Here is a 14610-nt window from a genome sequence, read left to right as displayed (position 1 = left end):
ATTTTTGTCCTCCGACATACACGGTGTCATAATCTGTCATATGTTTCTTCTCTTGACAGCCTCTTACCCTCATGCTGCTGGACAACGTCAGAAATGACACTGAACATTTTTGTCAAGCTTACATTTAGCTTTTCAGAACTTTTCACACTCAGGCTTGCCATCGCTTACATAAATGGTGACTCACTAATGACCGGGGATCACAAATTATTATCATGATGAAGTTAGCCTTTCACACCATCAACACACACTGGTTGTAAGCAGCATTTAATCCCCTGATATTAGTGAAGGAATCTGTTTTGTGGCATTTAAGTGACTCATGTCTTAGTTTTTTTCAGTGGCCTTAATGTCTTTTCCCATGCTTAACCTTCATAACTCTGAAAATCCATTGTTCCAGGATTAGTTTGTGAATACTGCTACAATATCATCCATCCATTGTCTTCCACTTATTCCTGTTAAGGGTCACGGGTGGGCTGGAGCCTATCCCAGCAGCCTCCAGGCGAGAGGCGGGGTTCACCCTGGACAGGTCGCTAGTCCATCGCAGGGACAACACATAGAGACAGACAACCATTCACTCTCGCAGCCACACCTACGGTCAATTTAGAGTATCAATCAGCCTCGTCCCCAATTGCATGTCTTTGGACGGTGGGAGGAAGCTGGAGTACCCAGAGAGAACCCACACAGGAACAGGGAGAACATGCAGACTCTACACAGAAAGACCCCGTGCCCGAGCCGGGACTCGAATCCTGACCCTTCTTGCTGTGAGGCAACAGTGCTAACAATTTGCACATAGATTTGTTATAGTCAGAAATTCTGTATAATATTGGATTGTGCCCCCTCGTGGTAAATGCAAGCAAATGCATTTTGATACACATGGATACAAATAGAGGTGAGAGGCTGAGCTGGACTGTTTAGCCACCTATTCATGTAGAACATGCATATGGAGCACTACAGAGATCGCGTAACCTGTGAGCTAGCTCAAAGCCTGTTAGCTTGTTTTTACTAGCACAGCCTCTCTGATGTATTTGTGAAGTTCCTGCGGTTTATTTCTGGTCCAGTTTATTGCCTCCAGTATGTTAAAAAAAAATGTAAATTTTTCTGCAGAGTTTAGTTAGACTGCAGATTGTGTGCTAGCTACTGTAACACAGACTAAACACACATTTAGGGCTGAGAAACAGACAAAATCCGCCTCGCTCATGCAGGCTAATCAGCTGACCTTTCCATCACCTACAGGGGCGTCTATGAATTCATTGAAATTCACACAAGACATTTCTATGAGGAAACAAGGTGCTGATTTTTCTCAGTATACCAGGGGGAAAATACTCTACTGAAAATAAAAGGAAAGAAGAGCTTTGCAAACACATGGGAAATCACAGAGATTCCCACTGGAAAATAATTGACTGGCTGCATATTTTCACATTATTCACTATAAGGAAGGGAGCATTAAAACACATTTGTAAAAAATCTCATTATGAAGGAAAAACATAAAGGTAAAAATGTAATATTGTTTTGCTAACACAAAGAATGAGCCAACACGTCATCGCTTTTTATAGCAATGCAGTAAATAACAAGATGACAGAGAGGGAGAGAGACGTGTCAGAGGACTTTCAAATTAAAGGTTTAACTGAGGAAACACACGGTCACTTATCTCTCTAACGATATAACACTGAATTGTTTAAAGGCTGGCATTGGATGAGCTTAGTGGCTTTCATTCAGTGATTCATCAATAATATGGCAATTTCTGTAGGCACAGGCACTTTGAAAATAGGACTCACAGCATCTCTAAACATAGGTTTTATTTTACAGCCATTCAAATGTGCAGTTTCTACAAATACAGTGCAATGTAGCATGGTAGGTAAAAATGACAGGTTAGATTACAAAAGTACAGCGCCATTAGCTACTGTCCAAGTGTCACCTGTCCATCCGTCCATCCATCCATCCATTTTCTACTGCTTATTCCGTTAAGGGTTGCAGGGGGGCTGTATCCTTCCAGCATGAGGTGGGGTTCACCCTGGACAGGTCACCAGTCCATCACAGGACCAACACATAGAGACAGACAACCATTCACACTCACAGTCACACCTACAGTCAATTTAGAGTATCAATCAGCCTCGTCCCCTCTTGATGTCTTTGGACTGTGGGAGGAAGCTGGAGTACCAGAGAGAACCCACACAGGAACAGGGAGAACATGGAGACTCCACACAGAAAGATCCAGTGCCTGAGCCGGGGCTCCAACCCGCAAACTTCTTGCTGTGAGGCGACAGTGCTGACCACTGTACCACCGTGTTGCCTGTACAAGTGTCATGTAGGAGCTACATTGCTTTGGGAGGAAAAAAACGTATTCCTATATCAACATACTTATATGAAACTTGCTGTACAAACACAAAGCTTACTTCCATGTTATGGTTTTACTTGAATCATAATAATAACTCCCAATATATTCTTTCAAAGGTGACTACAAAAGTTAAATCTTTGTGCTTTTACATTAAAAACAACACTACAGCAGAAAGTACCACTTCAGTCAAAAATGTTTTCTCTCTGACATCCATGTACAAATACAATGACCTGAGACTGACAATGGTTCACGATTGGTAGAATACAAAACAGGCTGAGTGATTCTAATTACACAGCAGTTGCCACAGGTTGTTTTTTTTTTTAATGTAGGATGCAGCAGAATTACCAGAACAAGTGAGGGCATAGATCCACTACATGTAATCATGACAAGGAATGGTGGCTGTTGAATTTAAGTCGCATTACTAATTTTTCTGTCTCGTGATCTCGCGGGTACCTCTCTTCAAAACAGAGCCCTTTGTCTTCTTTACAACTCCTCCTGGGCTGATTTGTCAATTCAGGTCTTCAGTGACAAAGTAGAAGTATAATGTCCCATTTATGATTGTCATTCGGGTTATCCTCTATAACATTTGAACTTCTTTTGGAGCATCAGGAGATTTCTGTTTAGTGGGACTCTTTCTGCATTCTTGTTCAGCCTTTCTGGGCTGTCTGGGGCTGCCAGCACTTTTCCTGCCAGTCTGAGGACTGGAGGAGCCAGCAGCCATCTTGCGTTGAAGCAAGGGGCTCTTGGAACCCTTCGGCTTTGTTGGCATCATTAAAGAATCCAAGACCTTTAGCGACCTCAGGCCAAGCAGACCACAGAAGTAGTTACACCGGTGCAGGGAGACAAACTGCTCAAAAACTTTAGGATTTCCTTCAACAGGTAGACTTTGATGCCTGCAGCAACGCACAACATGACATTAGCAAACGTTTGAGCTGGTTGAAAGGTAAATTGCGTGTAAAATAAGTATCATTTACTGAAACAACAATATAAAAAATACCAACCCCGTAGATTTGACTGTAATTCCAATTTTGGTGATCTTTGTGTCCACACCTGCAAAACAACACCATGTAATTTAGAGTGAAAGCATGTGAGCAATATATTCAAATTCACCATTTTAGTTAAAAAAAATTAAGCAAAACACTTTGGTCAATCATGCAAATTCTCAGAGCACTACATATAAAAATGTATCCTCATAAAATTTTCTGTGCATAATGGACCTGAAGATATTTGTAAAAAACAATTTAAAAAATCCATTTCGCAGTTACATTTCTTTTCTTTCTTTTAAAAAAAAAATCTTTTCAGCTGATAAGAAGAGCTGTCAGCAACGTTTGGGCGTCTATGTGCACCTCTAAGAACCTTTTTGAAGTTTGGTAGTGATGAACCAAGACATATGTTGCATCATCACATTCTTAGTTAATGACTAGTCCCAGTCTACCTTCCAGCTGTGTGAGAAGCAGATTTCCATTGGTCCACTGAAAGATCCAGTGCTGCAGAGCACTGCATTTCTGCTCCACCTCAGAACCAGTCTTCATCTCTATTCTCCCCTTATCGTCCAGAGCAGAATATTTCTGATATTCTCCATCCAGATCAGCCTCCACTGTGGCGTAAGGGATTGCATTTGCCGGTCGGTACATCAGGTAGACTGGAATTATCCTAAGTGTTAGAGATTATAAAGTGGATGATTTTATAGAGATAACGGTCAGAGCGAACGAAGCCAAAAGGATGTTAAGGTTTAAAGAAACACGACACCTTACTGGAAAATATATTTCTGCCATTCCTCTCAGAACCAACTGAAACCCACCGCTAGCTAACGTGTTAGCATTCCTACTGTATGTCAAAAGCAATCAAATGAAAGGGTCAAGGTCCTGATTTTTGAGAAATAACCATTTTACCCTTCTATACAAATTCAGCCACAGTTAGCAGTCCTCGAGTCGTCCACAAATCTTTTGTTTTGGTGGAAGTTACAGCAGGGATTTGACTGTGGGAGTACTGCAGGAAATCACTGGGCCCTGTCAGGAAAGTATTATCAGCTACATGTCTTGTTCTAACATTACAATTTTACATTTTTAATTTCATAATGAATTTTATGCAGAATATTAATGTGTTCAAAGACTGTTTTTGATTACTTTTGGTGGTAGTGGGCTAACGTATTCACCTTCTACCATTCGTTGTGCTAAGCTAACTAGCGCTCAACGTGGGCGTCTGCTCCCTACTGTACACTCAGAGGAGGGAGGGGTATCTATGTTTTTGTCTGACTCTGGGGAGGATGGCAAATAAGCATGTGTCCCAAAAAGTTGGCATGTCTCTTTAAGAAAAGTAAAAGCTCATACTCACTCCAGAGGAGGCCCGAAGTTCTCAATAATTCTCGCTTCTGCAGAGAAGATTTTGCAGTATTCACGAGCCAAATTCTGGATTTTACACTCCTGTATGCAGAACATGGAAAATAGCCAGTTAAGATAAGCTCAACCCACATGAATATATCATTTAATTTTCTTCTGCTTAGCACCACAGTAATCCTGCAGGGTGGCAGGAATTACACCTGACAGATACATATTTAATGATGGATTTGTTTTCTGAGCAATATAGCTAAATTTAGCATGAATAAATTATGAAATAAAACCTGTCATTGGAAAGGGAGACATTTTTTGCTTTCAGATACTATTGGCTTTTATGTATTCTGCTATGATCATTTGAACTCTCCAGAGCTTTTCTTGCGTACCTGCTTGGCAAAGTCCAGGTTTCTCTCTAGAAGGCACCTTTCCTCTTTGCCGCCATAGGCGACAGGGTTGCATGCTTTTATGATGCAAGTGTTCCCGGACTCAAACACAGGCTCCAGGCCATAGATGACTTTCGCCCTCCAGACTTTATGAGCACAGCCTTCGCCAATACGAGATTTCTGCATCATTATACGTCCAAAGAATTTGCTGCCCCATGTGCCAGAATCTGCCACACCTTTGGTGAATACCAAGGGTGTCATTTCAATTTCTTCTCCAACTTTATGAAAAGAGCATGGACAGGAGAATAAAAAGTCAGAGGAGCATTTTAGTTGTCTAGAAATAAATATGATATAATTTCAAATCTCATTTTACCACTAATGTCCTCACGTAAAGACATCCCAGCTAAAAGTGCTGCACGATGAAAGAGAGCAAGGAATAAGACTTGATGCGGCCAAGCATTTCAAATTAAATCTTATCATCTCTCTGTATGTGTGATATAGAAGTGAGTACATACTGTCTGCACTTAGAAGAAAGTCTGTGGAGTCTGTCCCATATTCATTTGTAATTGTGCATTTGTAAACTCCAGAGTCTTTGCTTGAAGCTTGAACAATTGCTAGACTGACCTGACTTTCATCCGCTGCACTGAAAGACAGAAAGGGACAAACATGCCTCACAAAACATGTCCATTTTTCATTACCAATTCAAAGATGTGTCTCTGAAATCTTCGTCAGTTCAAACTTTTTCAGATTCGAGTAAAACGTTTTGAAGTGAACCATTTTGGCACATTTTTCAGTTCAGCGTGTTAACTTACTTTCTTTGAATCTGAGCAATCTCCACTTGATTTCTGTACCATTTGATCGTAGAGTCACTGAGGATATTGAAAAACTGGCACCACAGTTTCAAGTGTCCTGAGGCGTCAGCAAAGGTTTCACCCCTGATCTTACGGATAATCTGAGGAGCTGGAAGGTGAGGAAACAACAGAGTGATACTCTTTTTATATGATCTACCAGCATTGTTGTAAACAGCCTCCTGAATATACCTCAATCAGTTTGGACTGCATCATTTTCAAAACATTTCCAATCATCCTGAAGAAAGGGTCATCCAGGGGGTCATGTTAATCAAACTTTTGTACTTAATCATCAGGCTGACAATGTTCTCATTCACATATCCCCATTTGGAATAATTATTAGGACATTAAATGCCTTTCACCTTTGCGGGGGTCATGCTTGGTCTTCTCTTCCGCCTTTCCCTCCATTTTCTGGCTTTGGATGTCCTCAGAGGGCTGCTGGCTTGGAGCTTGGAGCGTCTCAGATGTAATTTTCCTCCTGTTCAAGAGTGGGGATCGCTTTTCTACCGGAGCGCTCCTATCATCAGTGGGGTGAAGGAGAGGTGACCGGCGTGGAAGGCTTGGAGACACAGAGAGGGTCACAGGACTTGTTGGAAGCATCTCCTCTTTCTGAGTTTGGTTATCAATCAGTGATGTGGCATCTGTGGCCTCCTCGGGTTTGGCTTTTGGTACAAGGATTTTAGGGCGGGCCCCAGAAGCCAGCTCTTTTGGAGTAGCAGAAGGAATCGGAGAAACACAATTTCTCCTCTGTACCAATGGACTGACCTCAGGACTCGGAATAATTAGCTCCTGTTGAATAAGCTGAGGGATAATTCCTGGTGTGTCTGCACCAATAACAGGAAACTTTTCTTCTCCTTGTAAACAAACAGCAGTTGCATTGTATTCTTCTGTTTTGCACTGATCAGAAAGTGTTGTGGACACAACTTCAGTATTCCCACTTTGAGTTTTATTGTTGAGTTTAATTGTTGGAGTTAACTTTTTCTCACATTCCATGTCTTTGCCTTGAACCGCTTCTTTTTTGTCAGGTTCCAAAACAGTTGACTCTTGATGGCGGATCTCTACAGGTGTCACAGTCGATGAAGTCCCAGAATCTTGACTAATATTCTCAGATAGTTTTGAACTTAGCGTAAGTATTTTTGTCATTTCCTCCTTGAAACTCAAAGGAATAAAATTGTTTTTGATATTTTCACTCTCAGTGAGGGAAACTATGGGGTCATCTTTCAAATGACCCACGTGAGCTGTTTCAGTTTCATGGCTCATATCCGTGGTACTTTTATTGCATTTTTTGACACTGCCGTTCAGTTCTGTGTTGTATATATTGGTACCAGCGTCTACAGCAAAGACAGGAGGGGTCACAGGAGGTTTTTCCTGATCATTTTGATTCAGATTATTATAAATCTCAACAAGTGTTTCCTTTATATTTCTTGGTGGATTATTATCAACACAAGCTCCACTTTCCTCACCAGACACTGACTTCCTCATTTCCACTTTACTTTTGCTCTCATCAGTAATGAATTCCTGACATTTGTCTCCTGCTTTTGTAGGGTGTTCTGTAAAATCAGTGGGGGCCGATACTGTGGGCGCTGCATTCACAGCTGTTGACTCAAGAGCCTTTATTTGTGATCTCAAAAGTTCAGCAACAGATATGACTCTTGTGACAGGCTTTGGAATTTCATCTGAGACTTCAATTTGTTTTTCAGTTAAGTTTGTATTTTGGGGTTTTTCCAGATGTGACACAGCTGTGTCCAAGTTAACTGGCTTGTTCTGTAACTCTGAACTGTTCTCCACCATTGTTTTTATAATGGGCTTCTTAATGTCGCTAACAGATTCTTCTACAGCGATAACGTATTTATCCATTTTATCTTTGGTATTTTCCTTCTCAGCTTGTACATTCGTATGTGCAGCTGCAATTTCAGTCACTGTCTCATTTATCTTTTCATTTGGGGCAACAGTGTCAGCCTGCACTAGTAAGTTACCAACCTCATTCCCATCTATCCTCTCATCAACTTGTATTTCTGTCCCTTCAACAGATTTTATGGCTGTATCAACTTGGCTTTGCTGGTCGGTGGATGAAACATTACACTCTTGGGTGTCCTCACCACTAGGGCTTTCGAGGGGTGACTTCTGTGGGTCTGTAAAAAGGATCGTATGGGTTTCATTTGATCCCCTGGAATGATCCCACATCTCCTGTGTCGTTTTGACGATGGGTGCCTGAGGATCATGGAGCACAGAAGGGGTCTGGATGTCATGTGTTTTGTTGTCTGCCTCAGTTGGTGTCTTTTGTGTTTCTCGGACATCAACCGAACCCGGGTCAGGTGGTGACTGAAGGTCGACAGGTGCGTCATTCCTGTTCGTCTTAGTCTGGGTCTGTGTAACCTTGGGACACAATGGAAGCAGATGGTTTATGCTGTGAATATGTATTCCTTTATCCCTGGCTATGCTAGAGATGGATAAACACATGTAATTTTAAAAACAGCAACACTGTAACCAGCAACAAACAGGAAACAGAATCAGGGAATGGAAAGAAAATAATGAACATTCGTGATGGTACCAGCATGCTGTTCCATAACATGATCTAGTCAGAATGTTGGGCATATTTACAGTGGTCATCAAATAGCCACCCTTTGTCACAGCCCTCTGTGTCCGACATGCATGGCACCCCTCTGAGTCTGTATGAGATGAAGGGGACTATCAAGTAACTCCAATGTAAAGCCTTGCACTTCACTATGAGAGAGATAGTGAGAGCAGCTGTTCTGGCCGCCGCGTGAAAGGTGGGTGTGCAACCGTGTCAAAAACCACAGTCCTTCCCTCTCTATTGTCTCCTAACCTAACCAGACCTTGGCCATAGCGCTGACACATTTCATGCTATGTTATGTGCTTCTGTGGGGTTCCAACAAACACACAAGTACTTTTTGTCTCGACAATGAAATCCTGCATGCTAGTGTATTAGGTCAGTTCATTTTCCATCTATCCATCCATTTTCTACCGCTTACCCTGTTAAGGGTTGCGGGAGGGCTGGAGCCTATCCCAGCAGCCTTCGGCCGTGAGGCAGGGTTCACCCAGGATGGGTTGCCAATGTCATTTCATTTTGGGGAAGCAAAAACGTAATATGGTACTCATCCATGAGTCTGCACAGGGCCATCAGATTCAAGTCCACATCAAGTCAGTGGTTGAGCTGAAAGCCTTTTATGCACAGGAGGTTCCTTATGTCATATGACATTCCAACATGGATGAGATAAGCCATTGTATAGTTCGAAGGTCACTCTGTTGCCCATATGGTGCTGCTACATCCCTTAAAAGCAACTGGGAAACTATTTTAAAAGTACTGACATTAAAATCATGCAGTACGCAGTCAGTGTCATTGAGAAATGCATTTAAATAACTTGGGCTGCGTGTGTGTGTGCGTGTGCGTGTGTGTGTGCGTGTGTGTGTGTGTCCATCTAAACCTGACATGGTGGAGCCAAATCACAAGTCAGGTGGTTGTTTAATATTTAAGCATAACCAGAATGGAATGTCAGTCATTTTAAGAGGTCCTTCAGCTGCGCAGTGTTTTGTCTCAGCTCTTAGTGCTGTCAGTAGCCACGCAGCTGTACTCAGGATAATTGCATAAGCAGTATATAATAGATATAAAAGATTCATAATCTGGCAGCAGCGCAGTGATAATTGAGGCGTTACCAAATGACCATTGCTGAACATCTGTCCGTCAAACCTTTTATTTTTCAATTGCCATAATAAATAAATGGAATATACAATATAAAATTTGGCAAATTTTGTAAGCTGGTCTCATTTATGTTAATGCAGAAAATAAGTAGGTCCAGTTACGGTAAAGCTCAAGTATAATCTCATCTTCCTGATCTACCAACAAATACCTGTTGCATCTGTCAACATATGCGTCATTGAAATTACACACACAGCGGGGCCTACTTATAGGAGCTATAAATAGCCCCAGGTTGCTTGTGTTACTGATGAGACCTGTGCTGGCAGCACCAGACAGTCATGAGCTCATATGAAAAGGCGCACTCACCTCACTCAGCGGCACTGGCCGCGGCACAGACGCATTCTTTTGGCAGGCGCTTGTTTCTTTTTCTGGCAGATGATCTCTTGTCCCTTTGCATGGGCGCTGAGGCAAAGCAATCCTGCTTTCACACGGTTTATCCTCTGTCTCAGGGTTCCTGTTTGACGATGTTCCAGTAATGGAAGTATCAGACCTCTCATCAACATCCATGACCCTAACATCTTCTGCTTTAATCACATCCTCAATGACTGGCGGCTTTGAGGCCGGTGGTACTGGACATTGCCTTAGTTGTCTTGAGGTCATGCGAGGACTTTGTTTCTGGATTTCTATGTTGTCTTTTGTATGTTTGCGTTCACCTTTCTGTTCATGTTTTGATGCTTGTTTACCGTCAGTCACTGAGCCTGTGTAATTTTTAGATTTTCGAGCAACAAGAGATACTGAGGCAGTGAGTTGTTTTTTCTCTGCAGTATTTTCAGCCTTTGAGAGCTTTTCAACAAGCTTTGCAGGTTTCAGTTGAGGTTCTGCCACATTTCTGGAGACTGGAACCAAAACTGGTAATGAACTACCGCTGCTCTCCACTTCCATAGCCTCGTCTGAATTGGCCTGCTTTGACACCGGTGTGCAGGTGGGAGCTGCAGAAATGGAGGCCTCCTCTTTAACCTTTTTCTTCTCAGACACCTTTTCTCCCAGAGTATCTGCTTTAGCAACTTTTGATCCAGTAGAAATTTTAATCTTCTTTTTGACAAAGGGAGTTTGGGGTTGAATTGCTGTGAAAGTCTTCTGGGCGGAGTCATAAATATATGTCCCATCCTTGCTACCATTTTCAGTCATGGCCTGTCCATTTGTTACAGCAGAAGCTGCCCCATTTGTCATGGGAACTGGCCTTTCTTCCGCCCGTTCATCAGTTGGCTCCTGTAACCTGGTCTCAGCTTCCACAGCTACACCTTGAAAGCTCTCCTCATTGACCTCGTCCTCCATGGAGCTCGGTGGGCTCAGGAAGGCCTCCATTGTGGAACGGCGTTTCCTCTGTGTTCGGTCTGGACTGATGGTTCGTGGTGGCTCCTGGTTTTCTTTACCCTCCACTTCCCTGCGTCGGTTCTCAGCCTTTTGCTTGATCTTGCCAAAGTAGCGCTGGTGGATTTTGAACTCATTCATTTCACCAACTTCCAGAACCCCAGAGCAGGACACAATACCTTTACTGTTGCTGGCTGATGCCTGGTACATAGCTGCATCATCCACCGTGCAACTACAGAGAGAGAAAATTTTAAGCAAACTTATTCTAGTGACTCACTATGTTTTGGGGATAACACTTGATTAATGGGTTCAGTTGATATGTATCATAATGAAATGACAACTTGCTAGCATTCTGAAAAAACAAACAAACAACTTCCTCTGAGGATTTTCTGTTGTTCCAGTAAATTGATAAAAGCCTCAACGTGAATGTCTCAACAGAAGGTTTGAGGGCTAATGCAATGTGGATGTTGTTTGCTAGAACAAGGAAAGACAGATGTGATATTATAAATGATTTAAAAACATACATACTTGTAAATATGCAAAGAATGGGTTCGTCCGTTACGAAAAATTTCATATTTAGGCAGTCCACAGTATCTGTCCAACTGTATGTCATCTTTGTACCAAATAACTTGAGGAATGGGATATCCTGCAAAGACAAAAGATCTTGATATCAAGGTCATGACTGAACCTTTTCTGTTGCAAATATAAAGAATATAGTGGATTAGTTTGCAGTTGTTATGACATGTATATGTGACATATATTCATGTGCTCAAGAAGACCAGGAGCATTGCCTTGCTTATTAAAGTGCATGTGTTGAATGTTCAAGTGTGTCAAAGACTGAAAACAGATTGAATTTGGCGTCTTGCTGTAGATTTCCAATGACAGTGGAATAAGACCTTGCAAAATGTCTTATTATTAATTATGAAACCTTGTTGCTGATGCATATTTACCTGTAACCACACAAGAGAACTTCACATTGCAATTCTCAGATACAGCTTTAGACTTCAGAGTTGTCTCAAATGAGGGCTGTGTTTCTTCTGTTAATTGAGCTATCACACTGCAGAGCGTGCTCCTGTGCATTACAACAAAAAAAAAAGGAAAGCTGGTCCATCAAGTTCATTTTTAAATAAGAATCAAAGTCATGAAAGATCTTAAATTCCTGGTCTAAGCTCTCTCTGCCAGACAGAATCAATTAGGCATAAAACCAGCTTGTACCATGAGAAATCGTGACTAATCAGGCCACCCAGAACAAAATGTTGATTTATGTAATTTGTAATGTCTAATTATTAATCTCAGTTGACTCGAAATAGTCTCCTAAGAATTCAGCATTTCAAGGTGAACACAGCACTACAGCAGTTCTGACAAGTTATCATATCATTAGGTAATGATGCTCCCGGGTCATCAGATTTGCACTCATTTATTCATTATTAATTATTTTCTTTATGTAATGTAAAATGTAACTCTAGTGGTTGTAGTGAACAGAAAGAAACACCTACAAGCACATCAACAAACATGCAGCAGGTTATTTTTGCTTTGACACGACTAAGAAAAGGATTTGTTCATGAGCGCTCCTAATCTAACTCCTAATCTGATGCAGAATACGGTCTTTAATATTGTACTTTACTGGCAATGAGATATGTCTCCAGTCCTAATAACATTTGGTTAGGAGGGCGAATCAAAGAAAACACAGGCAAAATTTTTCTAAAGTTTTTTTTTTCTGACGTTTAAAGATTAATTGAACAACAACAACAAAAAAAAACATATAAAACTAATGGAGTGTTTTTAAGGTACAATTCATTTAAGACTGATTCCTTGGCCTTTCCCTAAAGAGGTCTCGTTAGTCCATAAGATGTGAATAAATTGAACGCAATATAGTGAATGCAGATCATGGTAATGCAGAGGAAACGTCACTGTTGCACAGACTGATGATGATTTGCCTGCGTATTACGAGCACATTATCGTATATTTTGTACAGCTGATCCATGTCTGGTGTTGCCATTTCAGTGCTGGGTCAATGCTCAGTTAGATGGTTCTGTTGCACTTCAGTGATTCAGCATTGCTCATGATTAAGCTAACAAGACAAGACACTCATGTGAAATAGAGTCACACTTTTAAAGAACACGCAGCACTTAGTATTTAGCTGGTAAGCACTGACTTATACATTGCCGTTTTGCTGTTCGAATTCAGTGTTCAACCATTCCAAATTCAATATGAAATATTAAAGTATAAATGAGAGCTAAATCTTGAAGTTTTTTTTGCAAGAAATAATCTCTGGTCATTTTAATTTTCACATTTGTGATGATTCTCAATGTCAGCTACAACACACTGACATTTTTGGAGTGATTCTGGCCTTGTTAAGGGCAAGTAGAAGGCTAAAAAGAATGCTAATTCTAGCTGTTGTGAAATATATTTCATCAAGTGACGTAGTATTCTTTAAATTTTTGAATCTGTCGTTCCATGAAGAAATATTTGCATGCACGAAACTGTTAATGTATTGCTGTTGTTTTTTTTGGAGAAATGTTTGCTAAACGTGGATGGGTGTCTGTTTAAACTCTGGTGACCATGGCAACAAACAAAGAAATAAGAAGGTACCATTGGTCCTCAGTTCACAAAAATTGTATGTAAATCAGTGCACATGCTAGACAACACGATGCACACAGCAGTGTTTCAACAGCACAGTGGATTAGTCAGGAATCTGTACCTGTTCTCTGGCCTCACGTTAGACAAGTAGCTGCAGCCACCAGGCCGGCTACTGCCATTGATATCCTCCCCATTACTGGACCTTTCACTGCTGGAAGAAGAGCGTGACATTTGCCTCCGTGATCCCATGTCTCCCCCCCCCCCCCCCCCCCCCCCAAACAAAGGTATACTCAGGGGAAAGAAAAGTGTCCACGAGAAACAACAACAACAAAAAAAAGTTGGTGTCACTTATTGTTTGATTTCCTGAAAGACTGACGGGAGCTAAAAGAGAAAAGAGAGCGAAAGTATTATGATTTGACAACCGACATGATTAGCAAAATGCTATATTACACTAAGTTTCATGAAGTTTTCAAAATACTTTTTTTTAATTTAAAAGCAAAAAAACAACAACCATTAAATAAGCACAGGAGATTCTCTTTAAAATTATTTACCGTAAATGCTGTTTCATGTCTTTTTACCATAAAGAAAATTTAGCGAACAGGCTATTTTAAACAGTTAACTCACCATTCACAAGTTTCTTTCCCTCCTTTGACAGATGCCCTGCAGCACTGACTTAAGGCTCTGCAATTTCCAATCAAACATGAGCATGCGTAGGCTGCTGAGCTATTAATAGTTGGCCTGCAAATAGGCACAAGAGCACATCACACTTTCCAAAACTTGCTTCTGGTCGATTTTATAAAATGAAATGAAAGAGCAGGTAGAAAATCAGACGTCACATAATGAGATGTTAATTGAGAGACAACACAGACTCATTTTGATGAGGAAAGATTCACCATGATTACAAGTCCAATACTAGGTCATCCCTGATTTGGTAGTTCCCTAAATAGGAGGAGAGGATTAAAAATGGTTGAAGAGTTTTCTATTCTGATATGAATAGCATACGTTCAGAGAAGAGATGGACCATTTGTTTGGCCAGTAGTTAATGCTTTTCTTCACAAACTAGCGGTTCAATACTAGTTATGGACAGTAGTAAAGAATCATATGA

The 14610-nt window shown here is 41.1% G+C and overlaps 1 protein-coding gene across 1 annotated transcript; it reads right to left on the bottom strand.

The window, feature by feature from the left end:
* Positions 1–2407: 2407 nt before the first annotated feature.
* On the bottom strand, positions 2408–13754 carry alpk3b (alpha-kinase 3b). The gene is made up of 13 exons (XM_086196311.1): positions 13627–13754; positions 11876–11997; positions 11454–11571; positions 9921–11157; positions 6259–8272; positions 5861–6008; positions 5564–5691; positions 5422–5460; positions 5052–5326; positions 4667–4755; positions 3768–3985; positions 3334–3382; positions 2408–3225 (listed from the first exon to the last, which is right to left on the bottom strand). The coding sequence occupies exons 1-13, from the start codon at positions 13752–13754 to the stop codon at positions 2910–2912; spliced, it is 4881 nt and encodes a 1626-aa protein (XP_086052437.1). The 3' UTR covers positions 2408–2909.
* Between the last annotated feature and the right edge of the window lie 856 nt (positions 13755–14610).

The sequence above is a fragment of the Aulostomus chinensis genome, chromosome 2 (genome assembly GCF_037954235.1).
Source record: "Aulostomus chinensis isolate RoL2024-O1b breed Wild chromosome 2, RoL_Achi_v1.0, whole genome shotgun sequence".
NCBI lineage: Eukaryota > Metazoa > Chordata > Actinopteri > Syngnathiformes > Aulostomidae > Aulostomus > Aulostomus chinensis.
This window is presented reverse-complemented; position numbering and strand designations above follow the sequence as displayed.